The sequence below is a fragment of the Calonectris borealis genome, chromosome 11 (genome assembly GCF_964195595.1).
Source record: "Calonectris borealis chromosome 11, bCalBor7.hap1.2, whole genome shotgun sequence".
Classification (NCBI taxonomy): domain Eukaryota; kingdom Metazoa; phylum Chordata; class Aves; order Procellariiformes; family Procellariidae; genus Calonectris; species Calonectris borealis.
In genome coordinates this window covers 2,267,621-2,282,443 of record NC_134322.1, presented here as the reverse complement: position 1 = coordinate 2,282,443, position 14,823 = coordinate 2,267,621, and the positions used below count along the sequence as shown (strand labels likewise).

The following is a 14,823-nucleotide window of genomic DNA, read 5'->3' as shown; positions in this document are numbered from 1 at the left end:
CAGAGAAGTTTACAAAGTTGTTCCTCCAAATACACATGAACTCTTGCAGAGTCTTGAGTCTCTGATTTCACTAGTAATTACAGACATAAGAGACTGTAACATATTAACTTCTGTGGGCTTTTAATGAGGCGTTTCATCTTAAATCTGCAGCATTCCCCTAAGACATCACACTCTTTTAGGTTTACTTTTTAAGCTGGATTTCTCCTGCATTGCCGGTGACTCATAATTAAGGAAGTCAGAGTTGTAAAATTAACACAGCCTTCTTCCACTACCCTTTTCACCTCTCTCACACGGCACACACCTTCTGTTAACTCCTTGTGGAAACTTCAAGGCCTCTTTTGGTAGCAGAGGTAGTTCTTTGTCATCGGGACCGGGGAGGAAAGTCTGTGAGAATCTACTCTGTGATGAAATACGCAGCCTGCACATGGGAAATGATTCATGCAGAACTGATTCATTAACAACTCGCAGGATGCCAGAGCGGGTCCGAGGCTGGGAAAGCTCGATTGGAAAAGAGAGGTGGTTAATTGTTTGGGAGAACGGGAGAGACTGAAGGCTAAGGAACCCAGACTAAAGTTTTTGTAAGCAAGCTGCATTTCGTTTAAAGTTGATCAGCCTTAATGAAGAACAGGTCCTCCTCACAGAGCCATCTGAGCACATGTGGAGCTTTGCTGTTGAATGGATCCCAAAGGACATCCCTGCGGAGGGGCTCGGGGTGGGGGAGGATGTTGGACGGAAGTGTGAGTGTTTGTGGGACTGGGTCCCCTTGTTTGTGGTATGCTGTTAATTAGTACTGGTTGTGCAAATAATTATATATCTGAATTGCTATTAAACCAGCTTGAAAAGCAATATAATATAGAGCCAGTGGAATTAATGGAAGACTTAAAAGGCCTATGTAATTCAAGGAAAGTATCGATCTATGTCTTAAGTACCTGAGTTACTTTTGAAAGTGGGAGATGGGCACTCTGGAAAATTTCACCCTGGATCTTGTTATCCATGCGGGGGAGGTACAAACACAGATGTCAAATCTTGAAATAGCTGCTTTTCAAATTACAGGAAAAGCAGCAACATTTTCACTATATAATAAAGAAAATAACAGCAATGAACCTCAAGTAGCCTCAAACTATTCCAAACAAGATAATTGGAGGCTGTAGCACAGTGTATTTTTAGTTATATCTGCTATAAAGTAAACATGTTCTTTGCCCAGGACCACCAAAAATGTTTCCATAAGAAATGCTGGCTTTGTCCCAACTTGATAGAATGCACAAACATTTGTCTGAGAAGTCAGTTCCGACTCCTGGTATTTATATGAAGTTTCTGTTGAAGGCACTGGCAATTGTATATATTTTGAAGGAGAGTCCAAGGTTTTAAAACTGTCATTTTTCAACACTCACTATGATAATCACTTTTGCTTTTGTTAGCAGACATATATATTTGGGGCAACAGTTCTTGGTGTGAGACTTCTATTTAAACATTGTGCAGTACATTAGTTTCTTTTCTCTTTCAGCAATTAAGCAGCATATTCTTTTCTTGGTTCTTTTGCTCTGGTTTATTTGGGCTATGTTGACAACTGATGCTAATTTGCAAAGCTCTTCTGACTTCAGTGAAACTATGAAGATTTTTTCCCTACATTATCAAGAAGATACATGTTGAAGCTAGATATTAAATGTAAATCAGTATAAGTACCACGGAAGCTAACAAAATAACAGAGTTTTATAGCAGCTTTTTTTTCCTTTTTTGATTGCTAGCAGGACCATGTGCTCCTAGACGTTATTCAGTCTTTCTTTAAATACTTTTGTTTTGAATGCACTCTGTGTTATGGAAGATTATCTGAATCTCTTTGGCATTTCCATCCATCCATTTTCTCCTTATGAAACTCCTCTGAACACACAAATACACAGACCCATCAGTATGCCTGGAATCTCCTTGGAGAGAGGAAGCTACCAGTTCGGTTGGATGAAAGTGTGTTGGGTTTTGGATTTCATGATTGGAGTTAAACGCGGGATTCTGGGAAGAAATGACGAGCTCATATGATAAATGACTTTTCAAAAAGGCACGCTCCTTTTGAGAGGCTGAGCTTCTTACTGTGTCTGGTTCCTCCACCCCCAGTCCCCTTAAGGCTCATGCACAAATAAATTTAGATGAGTCTGACACAGATTTGGGCAAATAAACTTTGCTGAAATAAATAAAAGGACCAGAACTGCTTAGAAAAACTGGATTTAAAATTTAGAGGAGTTATAAAAATCATACAAAAAGTCACATTTGTTCCACAAAAGGTAACTGGGAAAGGGCTTGGATGCGATACCTTCGGAAACGCTTCTGGCCTCAGATTCCACTTACATTCCTTATTCTCCACCGATTTCTATTCATGGTAAATCAGTAGTAGTGAATTACCACATTCTTACCAAAATAAAGCTTGCCCTATCTGTCTCTTGCAGCAATAACCTGGATAGTTAGAGGTTTTTCACCTTGCTTTGCTGACAGCTGTGGGCTTCCCCAGGGTAGAGGGGTACCATTGGATAAACTGTCTTCAGTTTTGTGCCTTGCTGGGGAATTCATTGCTTGCCTTTGAAATGTCGGTAGTAGAAGAATGTACCTTTTCTGAGAACTGCCATCCACCTTGCAGGTCCAAGTGCAATTGGAAAAGCGTAGATGGCAGAAATATTGGGATGTTTATTAGGAAGTTTAGAACTGGGTTCATGGTTAAGCCTTAACTAAGCATTAGGATATGTTATGTCCTTTCTGAGGTAGGGAGGTGAAGGACATGCATGGTTGCGCCTCAGAAGTACTCATCTTCTGTGCTACTGGCTATCAGAAAAGGGAAGAGGTGAAAGAGAATGTAGGGGCATATAATTACAAAATGGCTAAAAATAGAGGAAAGGGAGCTGGGTTTGATAGCCAGTAGCCAATATCCTGTAACATAAGCAGAAGTGCTGTAAATAACAGAGATTAGTAAAAAGTACAGAGGAAAAATAGTTAGATCGTGGTACTACATGACAAAACAAGATCTATCTGTAGCTGTAAAGAAATATAAATTAAACTAAGCTGTTATATGCGTGCCAGCAGGGAGTAGAAGTGGACACAGCTCGGAGAAGAGAGCTGTGGAGTACAGGACAAGCAGAAGGCGGCTTTAGAGAAGCAACAATGGACAGACAGTTTATGGTAAACCAATAAAACGTACTTATGTCTGAATCTGAAATTAGACTCTGAAAAATATGGTCTCAAGGCACCTGCTAAAGAGCTTAGCATTACTGGAATCTTAATAAATGACTCATGCTGTCATAATCTGATCCTGACATCAACTCTCCGTGCTGTATTTCTTCAGCTTTCGAGTGGGGGAAGGGGAAGTCTGCAAAGCCTTAGTAAAGACTGGGAGATGTAAATAGGCAGTAAGAAGCCCACACAAGATATATTGGTAATGTCTGTATTGTCAGCTACTTTTCAAACCCAGAACAAATGAGACTTGAGTAGAAGAATTATGCAGCATCAGAAGAAATGGGAATTGCTCTTTACCTTTAAAATGTTTACCTGATACTGCTGGCTGTAGATTGTAGCAGTCTTTGTGCAAGACTTCATGGCCAGCAGACGCGTGGAGCTGTGCCACTCGCTGGCTGTGATCCTGTGCTTACCTGTAAGTACACGCAGCGGTCCGCCCAAAGGGTGCGATATCCTTTGCACGGGTTCCCATGCTTTGCCCATTGCTTCCTCCTCGTGCCTTTGCTGCAGTGCTCCTGCTCCCGTTAGCAGCTCCTTGCAAAGGTCAGAAGCATCTGAAGTCAGCTACCCTCTGCCAACGTGGAGGAGATGTGTTTTTCTTTTAAATCCGAAGGAGGGCTTTAGTGGGAAGAATAAGTAGTCCAAATGAGAGAGTTACCAGCACAAAATAGCTGTGATCTTTGATAGGTTTGAGGGGGGTGATGAACTCCTTATTCCTGGTGTTGGCTCTGACACAAACTTTTGTTTTGCTTTGGGAGAATCATTTAACTTCGTTGCTTTGGGGCTGGTAAAAACTTACCCTCTCTATAGAGATGTGTTGCAAATTAGATGTTTGTTAATTCTTTTAATCTTCTATAAATTTAAGTGCTAAGTAGAAGTATTAATTATTAGTTTCCTCTATGGCAGTGTGATAATGTGCATTGCAAACCTCAGTTCGACGCAGTTACTTCTATTTCTAGAACTTGAATGACAGTACTGTTAAAACTGCACCAGAAATTGGAAAATTTAGTGATGCTGAGCAAACTGAGAGGAAAGAGATGGCAAGGGATCAGCTTTTGAATTACAAATGTGCTGCATGGGTCATTTTTTTTCTTCAGTGTTATTCATTTGGCCTGTATTCAGGGAAATTTGAGTTTTTATCCAACTTTTCAGTGAAGCCCTGTGGATATTGCAGTGCTCTGCACACAAAAGCCAGATTCTGCTACAAGAATAAATGCTTACTTTCCTGGTGTAGACCAGATGCAGGGCCAGTAAGGAACTACTTATCATGTTTTGTGCTTCAGAGAAAATCACAGCCTGTGGCCATAGTTCTTGGTGCATTTTAGAGCATACTGGCAACTTTTTTGTCGTGGTTTTAAAAACCAGCTTCTGCTTGTGGTTTTTAATAAGAATCCCTTGGAAATACATAACTTAAACTTTTTCTTCCTAATTGTTTTTCTCTTTTCCTTACCCCTTTTTGCACATGCTGTTGTTACTGGATACCTGAGCTTTCAGGCATTTTGCTCTCTTGGAAGATTAATGACAGGGATATAAAACTGATGGGTTTTGCAAACAGGAATGTATGTGTGTGAATGGTAAGGGGAGGGAATGGATCTCTGATAGAGTAAATCGGAACCTTGACAAAACCCCCCCTGTAATATCTTATTGCATATATCACTTTGCTTAATTTGCACTCCTGCATTCCACTGATTTCAACTTTACTTTTAAAGGAAAATGGGTGCAAGGAAGAGTTTCATTACCTATCTGGAGGAAAGATAGCTGCAAAATGCTTTAGAGGAAAATAAGAAATAACAAGTACATCTCTAAAGTGTGGGGTTTGTTTTTTTCTTTCCTGATTCAGGATCTTACAAATTAAATCAGGTTGAAAAAAAACAAAAAAAAACAAAAAAACAAAAAAAAAACAAAAAAAAAACCACCCAAAAAACCAAAACAAACTGAAACCCACACACAACAACAACAACAACAAAACCAACAAAAAAAACCAACCCCAAAACAACAACAACAAAAAAACACAATCAGGCCTGGAAATCAAATTCCTGTTATGCAATGTAATGTTCTCCTATTTACTCCTCACTCTTTTTCAGAGAGTTACAGAGGATTGGGTTTTTTTTAAAAAAAAGCTTCAGTGTTTCTGTCATTCTTTTTTGCTCCCTTCTCTGTTTTTGCTATTAAGAGTTGCTGTTGCCCTTTGTTCTTTGAGCAGCAGTAGTCTGGACAGTTTGGAGTAGCAGTTTCATGTGTTAAACTTTTCTGGTAAATGGCTTGTAACGACATATAACGATGGATCAATCCTAAAGGTGTTCAGCCTGAGGGGTTGTTTGTTTCTTATGGACACTGCAGTGTTGTCCTGACCATGCCTTATGCTGTCGTGCAAGCAATTAAATTACCTGACTGCATTCCTGGAGTCTTGGTCTCTCTTTCTTCATTCAGTATTTTTTAATCTCTGGTTATAACTGCCCTAGGTGTGGAGTAACCTTTCCACTCTTGATCATGTTTGAATGCACCGTATTGTAACCGTCAAGCCTTTGGCTGACTTCTCCTTGGGCATCTTTTACCAAGCACTGAGTCTTCTGAGCTGTATCCTACAGGCAGGATATGGGTGCACAGTCATTATCTTTACTGCTAACACCCACAACATGGGTTGGGACAAACATGCTGTGAGGCATCAGTCTGCTCTCCTGCCCCAGCACAGCCACCCAGCGGGTCTGCTGGCCACGTCTGGCCTCTGCATTCTTCTCAATGGGCTGATGCTTGACATTGCTGAGCCATGGTCTTCCTCCTCTCTGCTGCTTCTTTGTCCTGTCATATCAGGACTTTGTTTTTCTGAATCATTGTTGAATTCATTTCTTTGTTATAAACCACTGCTATCTGGTATCAGCTCAGCAATCTTGCTGTGTTCTGGTTTTGTTTTTACTTTATCTTGCAGGCTCTCATAGCCTACATGCTCTCACACTCGCAGGCGGTGATAACTACAGCTCATCCTATTTCCCTTAGCAAAACAGGCTTGTGGATCACAATATTTTCTCATTCTTATATTGCAAGTTCAGGATCCGTGCTAGTTACGAAAGATGCACTAGAACACCCTTTGGCAGTGAGAATATGCATCGCCTGCTCGGTCTAAACATCGACACTGTGAAAAGAAGAGCTCTTTACAACTTTTGCTATTTAATCCCACCATGCAGTATAGAGACACTTTGAAGACATAGTGTCCCACCAGAATAAATGGTGCTGCTTTTGGAGAGAACCATCCAATACTGAATTTTTGGCCAAAGAAGCTTTGGTATTTTTAAAAGAAATCCTGCTAGGTAGTATGGAATAATAAATGTATCAAGTCAGTTTTTCAGGGAGATCTGTTCAACACAGGCTGGTTAAAAGAAAGGTGAGAGGGAGGAACAATTCAGTAACCCAATGGAAATATTGGCGCTTAGGTTCTGCTAATTTTAATGAAGCCTGGATGTGCTGAGCTCTCAGGTGGTTGGGGAATACTTGAGCCTTTGAGATCAGACTGTGCTTCAGAACAGTACCAAGAAAGGGTAGAAGTTGTGTGTGCTGTGGAGTTTATTAACAGATTACTCTGCACATGGATGTGAGAGACGCACCTGCTTGGGTCATCCCTGAGGGCTGTGGACTCCAGAGATGGTGAGCCAGTCAAATGCATCCTCAGCTGTCGTGTATGCTAACTCATCTCGCACCAGCTTTTGGCTTTCATCAGGTTCCTCCAAGAAATGTTACAGCCTGCTAACTCATGAAAAAGAAGATAGTCTTCTGCCAAGTTAGAGGCCTGAGCCAGCTTGTGGTATGATGCTGAGGGGACAGGAGCCAACGAAGGAAGGGAAGAGATGAGATAGGGCAGGACTGTGGGAATGGGAATGTGTTGGATAGGAGGAAAACCATCTCACCAAGGCAGTGCTAGTCCCGTAGCTTGGCGCAGGTGCCCTTAAGACTGCAGCCTAGGTCATTTATAAGTGAGATGACTGGGTGCTCAAGACAGTTCTTGTGCTCTATCAAGTGTTTGCGTCTACGAATGAGCATTCAGTTAGCTAATAAAGACGTGGCAATTGACTGTGGTAATTGGAGTGCTGTATCTACCCAAAAAGCTGCCTTTAGTAGAACACAGTGTTTGCTCATCTCATCTTGTGTCCCATCTCAGCCATAACAGTTATTTGTTGCTTTGGAGAAAATTCTCCTTGAGGGTTGAGGCAGGACAGCAGAAAGAAATAAAGCTGCCCTGTTACTTAGCCACGTTCTTCCCAAGAACATGCAGACGATGTTGTTTTGTCCCAAGTCCCTTAACAGAGAGCCTGAGGACAGATTTCACAATCATAAAAATGTAATTAGCCCCCAGGGCTTTGGGGAAATATGATTTCTTTTACCTTATCTTCTTATTGGGGGGAGAGGGGAGAAGGGGAGGTTATTATATTTGAAAATAAAACATATGGCTCTGTCATTTTAAAAAGTCTTTTTAGATAAGATTGTAGAGCAGTCCATCTCTTCTGACTTACGGACAGCATTCATGCCATGAGCAGTGGTAGATAGCAAGCACAACACGTTTTCCGCAGCGTGCAGTCTCTGCTGACAAAAATGAGTAGCTGCGATACTAGTGGTGAGAGCTGTTTTTGTTTTAGATAACCACTGAAGCTGTTCAGGATTTGGGGACTGCTCAGACCACAGTGACTTGGTGTCTGTCTCCACTGTCTCCTGCGAGAACTTTGTCGGTGGAAGGGCTCCATTAAGCTGGGTGGCGAGGGCCACTGCATCCAGAGAGTGAGTCAGGCATGTGGATGTACTGGCTCATCTTCTGTAAAGACTTCATAGCTTTTACCAAGAACCCTGGGGTGATGGGAAGAAGTGCACTTTACTCTCCAGCTGACTGGGAAGTTTGTTGCAGGTATAAAGAGTTTCTTCTATCCTGGGAAATGTAGGGAGAGACCCATCCTTGCAAGTAATCCCAAAGTCATACACTTTATCTTTGTGTTAGTCCCCCCATCTCAGCCGCTAACCTCAACCCCAATCTCTCTGTGCTGCTGTGATATCCATGTGCTGGTGGTGACTGGGAACAGTAAGAACACTTGCCACAGTCGTGTCTCCTGCGGGATGCTTGGAATAATCTCTCCGAGTCTTCTTTTTTCTCCTCTACCCTCACTTAGATGTAAGATATCCTTCCAAGTGGGCAAAGATGTTTGAAAGGGGAAAGGGGAACAGAAAAGCAGTCCTGTTTTGTTCCTTGTTTCAGCCTACTCTCTTTTTGTTAAATTTAGTAAATATTTTCACACTTTTGGTTTGGTTTTGGGTTTTGGTTGTTTTTTTTTTTCTACTTTTTCCAAACTGACGAGTTTTGGGGTCATGTAAGTCATGTCTTGGCCCCATTGAAATCAATACCAAGATTCCTACCTTCCGCAGAAGATCAGTTCTAGACACTGGCACCCTCCTTTTGAGTCTTCCACCTGGGAAGACCAATTTCTGCTTTCTTGTCCTCAGAAGGAGCTTGGCATAAGAACACACTTGGAAAATGTGCCAGATACTCAGCTGGTTGGTCACCCCGTCACAGAGCAGTCTGAAGAGTGAAGTCTGAAGAGAATGCATGGCCCATAAATAACTGGCACAATATGAAGAAATACATACTATAAATACGTACTATAAATAATAACTGGGCGTTGAGCATTTTTCAGGGCTGTAATATACTTGCAGGTTTGAGATGTTTTGTAACCTGTACCAGCAAGTCCCTCAGTGATGGCATAGACTTCTTATATACTTCATATGTAACAGTTATAGGACATGTTTTGCTGCTCCCCTAAATCAAGTGCCTGTCAGTAATAGCTTGAATTGGTTGCGTTTCGCCTTCCTTGTTGTTGTAGCAGTGTTACAAGAGGTGTGCGTGTTACCAAGCTCTGCCAGAGAAGCTTTTGGGAACATTCTCTTAGGGCAGCCAAGACTAGTGCAACCACTGTTTGAATAATTGTTTGTGTGTTTTGGTTTGGTTTGGTTTGGTTTTTCTAGATTGGCTGCCAACAGAAAGAACCAAGGGAAGTAATTCCGAGTAAAATTTCAATTTTCTTTTTTTTTTTCCTTTCCTTGACAAATGAAAAAATAGAAATATTTCATTTCACCAAACCCCTGAAGTGTTTCATTTTGGTCATTAAGAAAAGCAAGGGAAATGAATGGTTAGACTTCAAAGAAAGTGCCTGGGGGCAGTTCCCATTCAGTGGCTCAGGGAGTGGAGCCCTTATTCAGGATGGAGGAGACCCTGCTCCTTTCCTCTGCTGGAGAGGATTTGAACACGTTTGTCTTGCTTCCCAGGAAGGTTTGCTAGGAACTGGCTATTCTGGGGGGAGGGTAGAATTAGGTGAAAAATGAGTTGGAGGAGACACGGGCTAAATGTAAAAGCAAAAGTGAGCAATGCTGAAAAAAACCTATTTTTTGTTTTCAAGCTGCAATTTGGAAAATTAAACTGGAAGCCTTGCTTGTTTGTAATGTTTGTGAACACTGTTTAAAGAAAAGGTATCTATATCAATTTTGGATGATTTTGTCACAACGGAAATTTATATCTCTGTTTTTTGAAAGTCCAGTTTTATTAGCACGTATTTTAAGGTGTGCACATGCACAGCATGAATTGTTGAGAGCTGTGCAAATGGCCTGTTCGTTAGGACACACATAAATGCTTAAGTACCGCCACTAAACTATGTATTCTTACTTGCCGTAGCTCTTGTCTCTGCCTCCAGATTAACCTCTTTTCAGAAAATTAATAAATCCAGAGCAGGGCTATTACAGAAAACAAACATTTTGCAGTTTTCAGAGATAACTTTTTGGCCTGATGTCTGGGACCAGAATGCCTCCTTGCAGCACTGTCTCAGCGGGTTTTGGTGACTAGCACCTTTTGGGATCGTGTCAGGACTCTGAGTTGGCTGGGCAGCCTATGCTTTGAGCCTCCAGCTGAAGTCTGCGATCTTCACATTAGGTTCCCCTGTGTAGTGTTTGGTGGGATGTGGTCAGTACTACACATGTAGTAATGCCAGTCTAAATTGCTATCATCTTTATGTTCTGACTGCAGATCATTAGATGGACGGCTGCAAGTATCTCACCGGAAGGGTCTGCCCCATGTGATCTACTGCCGGCTGTGGCGGTGGCCAGACCTTCATAGCCACCATGAGTTGCGTGCCATGGAGATGTGCGAGTATGCCTTTAACATGAAGAAGGATGAAGTCTGTGTGAATCCTTACCATTACCAAAGAGTGGAAACCCCAGGTACTGCTGACCCTATGTGTGGATACCTCAGCTTTTCGGTACCAGCGTAAGGGATTTATAAGTGCATTTCAAAATTGAATTAAGCAGTAGGCATAGGGTTTTAAAACTGAAGTGTATTTATTATTGATGATAATCTCTTACTGTACACAGTAGAATAATTTATGAATCTGCACTCAGGGGGAAAATATCATTTTAAATCGATAAAATCCAAGTTGAGCAGGTTGCATTGTTGCCAGGTTCCTAATGTGGCATTGTGTGCAAGTAAACAACTCACACACATAGTAGATACAAGTATGAACTAAGGCAGTGTTCTATGCATCCCCAATTGTTGGTATTAAATTAAGGATAAACTTAAGTTGAAGTGCATCTAAGAATAGCTCCCAACACAACTGACCTTCCTGTTCTGAAGTCTCCTCCTGCCTCTGAAAGAGACTTTTATCTGGAATTGCAGATAGTTCTGCTGCATGTCAGTACAAATCTGTAGAACCAGTCTGGATGTTTATGCTAATCCTACCTTGCTGTTCCATTTTATGTGAAATTTATTCCTTTTGAATCATGTAGTATAACTTTTCTTAAATGGTTTTTCAAGACGACCTGTTTTCTTTGCCTTAGCAGGGGCAGACAGACTAGGTGTGTTCAGATAAGCACGTATCCCATCCCCAGCTGAGATATGTTAAGAATAGCATCTTTAACTGCTGCTGTTATTTCAGAAGCAAGTATCAAATTGTGTCCCTTAATTAGTGACTCTGGTGTTGCATGTATTTAAGGGTGTTACTCCAAACTGGTTTCTCTTCATTTTCTAGGGTTTCAGTCATTTTATTTTAAAGCTCTTAACGTTGCTGTTCTATTTTTTTTTTTCCTTTCCATTTGTGCAGTGTTACCTCCAGTGCTGGTGCCTCGGCACACAGAGATCCCAGCTGAGTTCCCGCCGTTAGATGATTATAGTCATTCTATTCCAGAGAACACTAACTTCCCAGCAGGTATTGAGCCACAGAGCAACTACATTCCAGGTACTGTATATCTTCCATACAGCGAGCGGAGGGAAAAGGGTCATATTGCACAGTGAATCGTGTCTATGTATGCCAAGCTGGATGACTGGAAAGTCTTTCTTTCCATCGTTACTATGAAGCTAAGGAGTGGGAACCTATACAAAAATAGATGAAAGCTGTAAATGTAGACACACAACAGTGCTGTTTATAGTTTTGTTTTGTTTTCTTTAAACTCACCTCTTCCCTTCAGTAGTAATGTACTCAGTTTATTGTGAAGTCTAAAGCTGAATGTTCCCTTAGCAAGTCTAGATTTGAATGAAATTCAGCCATTTTAATTTGAGTAAAACTCTCTAAATTTCTGATGGAATTGAGCTTTTCTATTTATGTATCTCTTTTACAAGCAATTTACACCTTATTTGCATGGACAAGCTATGCAGCTGCACACCAGGAGAGGAAAAATATGTGGACAGAAAACTGTCTACATGGCTTAAAGTTTTATGGGACTAAAAATCCGGATTTTTTTTGTTTCCCCCTCCTCTGTTATTCAGAAATATGCTATGACTATCATCCTGGTTGTGCCAGCTCCTCTTTTCAGCAGCTTGAGGAAGAAAAGTAACAAAAAAGAAATTTAGCTCCTTGTGAATACCAAAATAAATGTTTTTCGTGTCTAAAATCCAGACTTTGCGTCCAGTTGCAATGACAGTATGATTGTTTTATGCTTCTAGAGACACCTCCTCCAGGCTATTTGAGTGAGGATGGAGAAACTAGTGACCACCAGATGAACCCCAGCATGGATGCAGGTAAGCCATCTTTTGCCATTTGCTGCAGCTTTCTAGGTCATATCAGAGGCTCTTTCAAAGTTTTTCTTTAGGGCACTGAAGATCAGACGGTGGTTTGAGGTATTTTATCCCTGTAGGAGTGCAAATGCAGCCTGACATCTCAAGTAAAGCACAGGACTGTATGTTTTAGAGCTGCTGGTGAAAGGTGCAGCATGTTCCTGTGCTCCCCAACATCCATCATTAGACAGGACAGTACTAAGCAGGAACGTGAAACAGTGGAGACACATCTAAGGATGATAGTTTGTTGTGTTTGCGTCCATGCATCTGTATGCACGTGAAAATTTTGCACATATCTGGTACTTTTCTGTAGAGGCGTTTTTCTGATAGTTTGGTTGTTTACATACTGAAAGTTTACATACTGTAAAACAGGCAGCTGCATGCTCAGTTTTGAAAATTAATGGGTTAAGCTTAAGTAAATGCATTATGAAGATGCTTAGCAGTATTGCAGATGTAGCAAGTTGATATCGTAAGTAATAGCATTTGGAAGCTCATGTAAAGAGTCATCAACATCAGAGGAGCTGCTGGTGTCACAAAACGAGACTTAAGTGAGAAGTAGGTTATCCCTCCAACAAGCCTGGGCAGCACTGAAGATTTTGTGCTAGTGTTTTTCCTTGTGTGGATGCCATACTAATAATAATGTCTTGATTTTCAGGTTCTCCAAACTTATCACCAAACCCTATGTCTCCAGCACACAATAATCTGGGTAAGTATGTGATCTTGAGAACTGTGTGTAATTACAGTCAAGATAGTGACAGTTTAATGATGATGTTATTTCTTGAGGTCGTGCACTTTTGATGAGATTGCGAGCACTGTTGATGTTCCTTTCCGCTAATCCTCTTTACTGTGATAACAGTGGTTCATAGTAACTCTATATGAAATAAAGAAATCTGAACTTACATCAGAGAGTTAAATAAAAAACCAAGAAATGTTGGCAGACAAATACCAGAAAGAATGAGCGAAGGACTGCAGCAAAAATACACTTGTTTGATTACATGAGTTTGCAAGGAATATGTCCGTCTGTTTTGCTGATGGTTTTGTGTTCTTATATTTTCAAAGGACACAGACTGAGGCTAAATTTTGTCTCCCGGAAAATTACTTTGTAAATTTGTGGTGCTTACTGGTCTCTTTTACAACGTACTGGAGTCCCTTGCAATTTTTTTTTGTTTATTAACTTGGTGCTACATCCATTATAGGGCAAATGCTGCTATCCACATATTGTGGACAGACGGCTGAGGTTCAGAGCAACAGGTTTGCCTGCACTGCTTCATCAGCTCAGGCACCAGGAAAATAGTCCAGCCCTAAGTGCTATATTAAACCACTCATGTCACTGATTCACTCCATAAACTGTAGACAGTAAACCGGAGGAAAGCTGAAGAAGGAATAGCGGTTGAACAGGGCCTTTACCTTTGAGATACTATTAGAGGTTTTGTGGCTATCTCTGAACCTCTGTTATCTTCTCAAATGGCTCTGCCCTTTGTTTTCATATCTACAGACATAAAAGGTCTGATCTTCATCAGTTTGAGCTCTTACCCTATTTGAAATTGCTCTCAACGGTCTGTCATAAAAAGTACTCATACCTCTGGCTAGCTGCAGGATCAGTTCTCTAAACGTTCATTAAGCCAGCAGACAGAGGCCACTTGAGATTACTCTTGAATAACCATAGCTGTAAAGTTTACATATGCTTTTAATCCTGGCACAGGGTACTTTGACACTGCTCCAAAATTTGTTAGTCATTGGCTGACTTGTGGATACCTTGGGGCTGTTGAAGGGGGGATTTCTTTTCTCTTCTTTTTTTTGCCTTTTTTTTTTTTTTTCCAAAGCATGGAATATATTGCCATAGTGCCACTAAATTTTTATTTGCTCTAACTGTTAAAGCCTAAGAAGAGAATACATGGCTGACTTATTTTTATTTCCTTTTTTCTTTTTTTTTGTTTGAATCCATTATGCTCCCGTGTGCTGCCTAAGAGTTGGTGAGAATTTCTAGCATTTTTTTCAACCTAAAAATAAAAAGCCAATTACATGTAACAAAACCAACCTGGCAAGTTGACTGTGGCATCTGCCTTACATAAGGAAGAAAGCAGTTTCTAGGAAAGAGGCCCCATCACATATCCCTTCTAACAAGGACACTGGTTATTAACACATGCTGCTCAGCTGATGGGTCTGTCAGATGTCTAATGTGCTGTCTGGTGACAAAAACTAAGTAGGAGCAGATGAACCTGGTTAACCACAAGGAATCTCTTTGTAGTCTAAGGAGCGGACGTCAGAAAAACATTTTAACTTACCGACATTGAAAGATACCTTTAAGTTTTGCAAACCAAATATTTATTGCTTTAGACAAGAGCTTCCACAAATTAAGAATTTCTTGTCTCTTTTAAAAATTTTATTGTAAATTTTTGCACGTGAGTAAGCTACAAAATAATAAATGAAATGGCATGTAGCTGAGCAACTCTTAAAACTGTCAAATGACAAAATTGTCATCATCTGTACCTTCTAGATGGCATATCTGAAGTAAGGAGCTGCTAATAGCAGTGTAGGTGAAC

At 40.8% G+C, this 14,823-nt stretch overlaps 1 protein-coding gene across 1 annotated transcript in view; it reads left to right on the top strand.

The window, feature by feature from the left end:
* SMAD3 (SMAD family member 3) overlaps positions 1-14,823 on the top strand; it is a 78,195-nt gene that overhangs the window by 46,662 nt on the left and 16,710 nt on the right. Inside the window, exons 2-5 of the mRNA XM_075159723.1 lie at positions 10,262-10,455; positions 11,331-11,465; positions 12,170-12,244; positions 12,936-12,986. Of these exons, the coding sequence (XP_075015824.1) occupies positions 10,262-10,455; positions 11,331-11,465; positions 12,170-12,244; positions 12,936-12,986 (455 nt within the window). The remainder of the gene's footprint in view (positions 1-10,261; positions 10,456-11,330; positions 11,466-12,169; positions 12,245-12,935; positions 12,987-14,823) is intronic.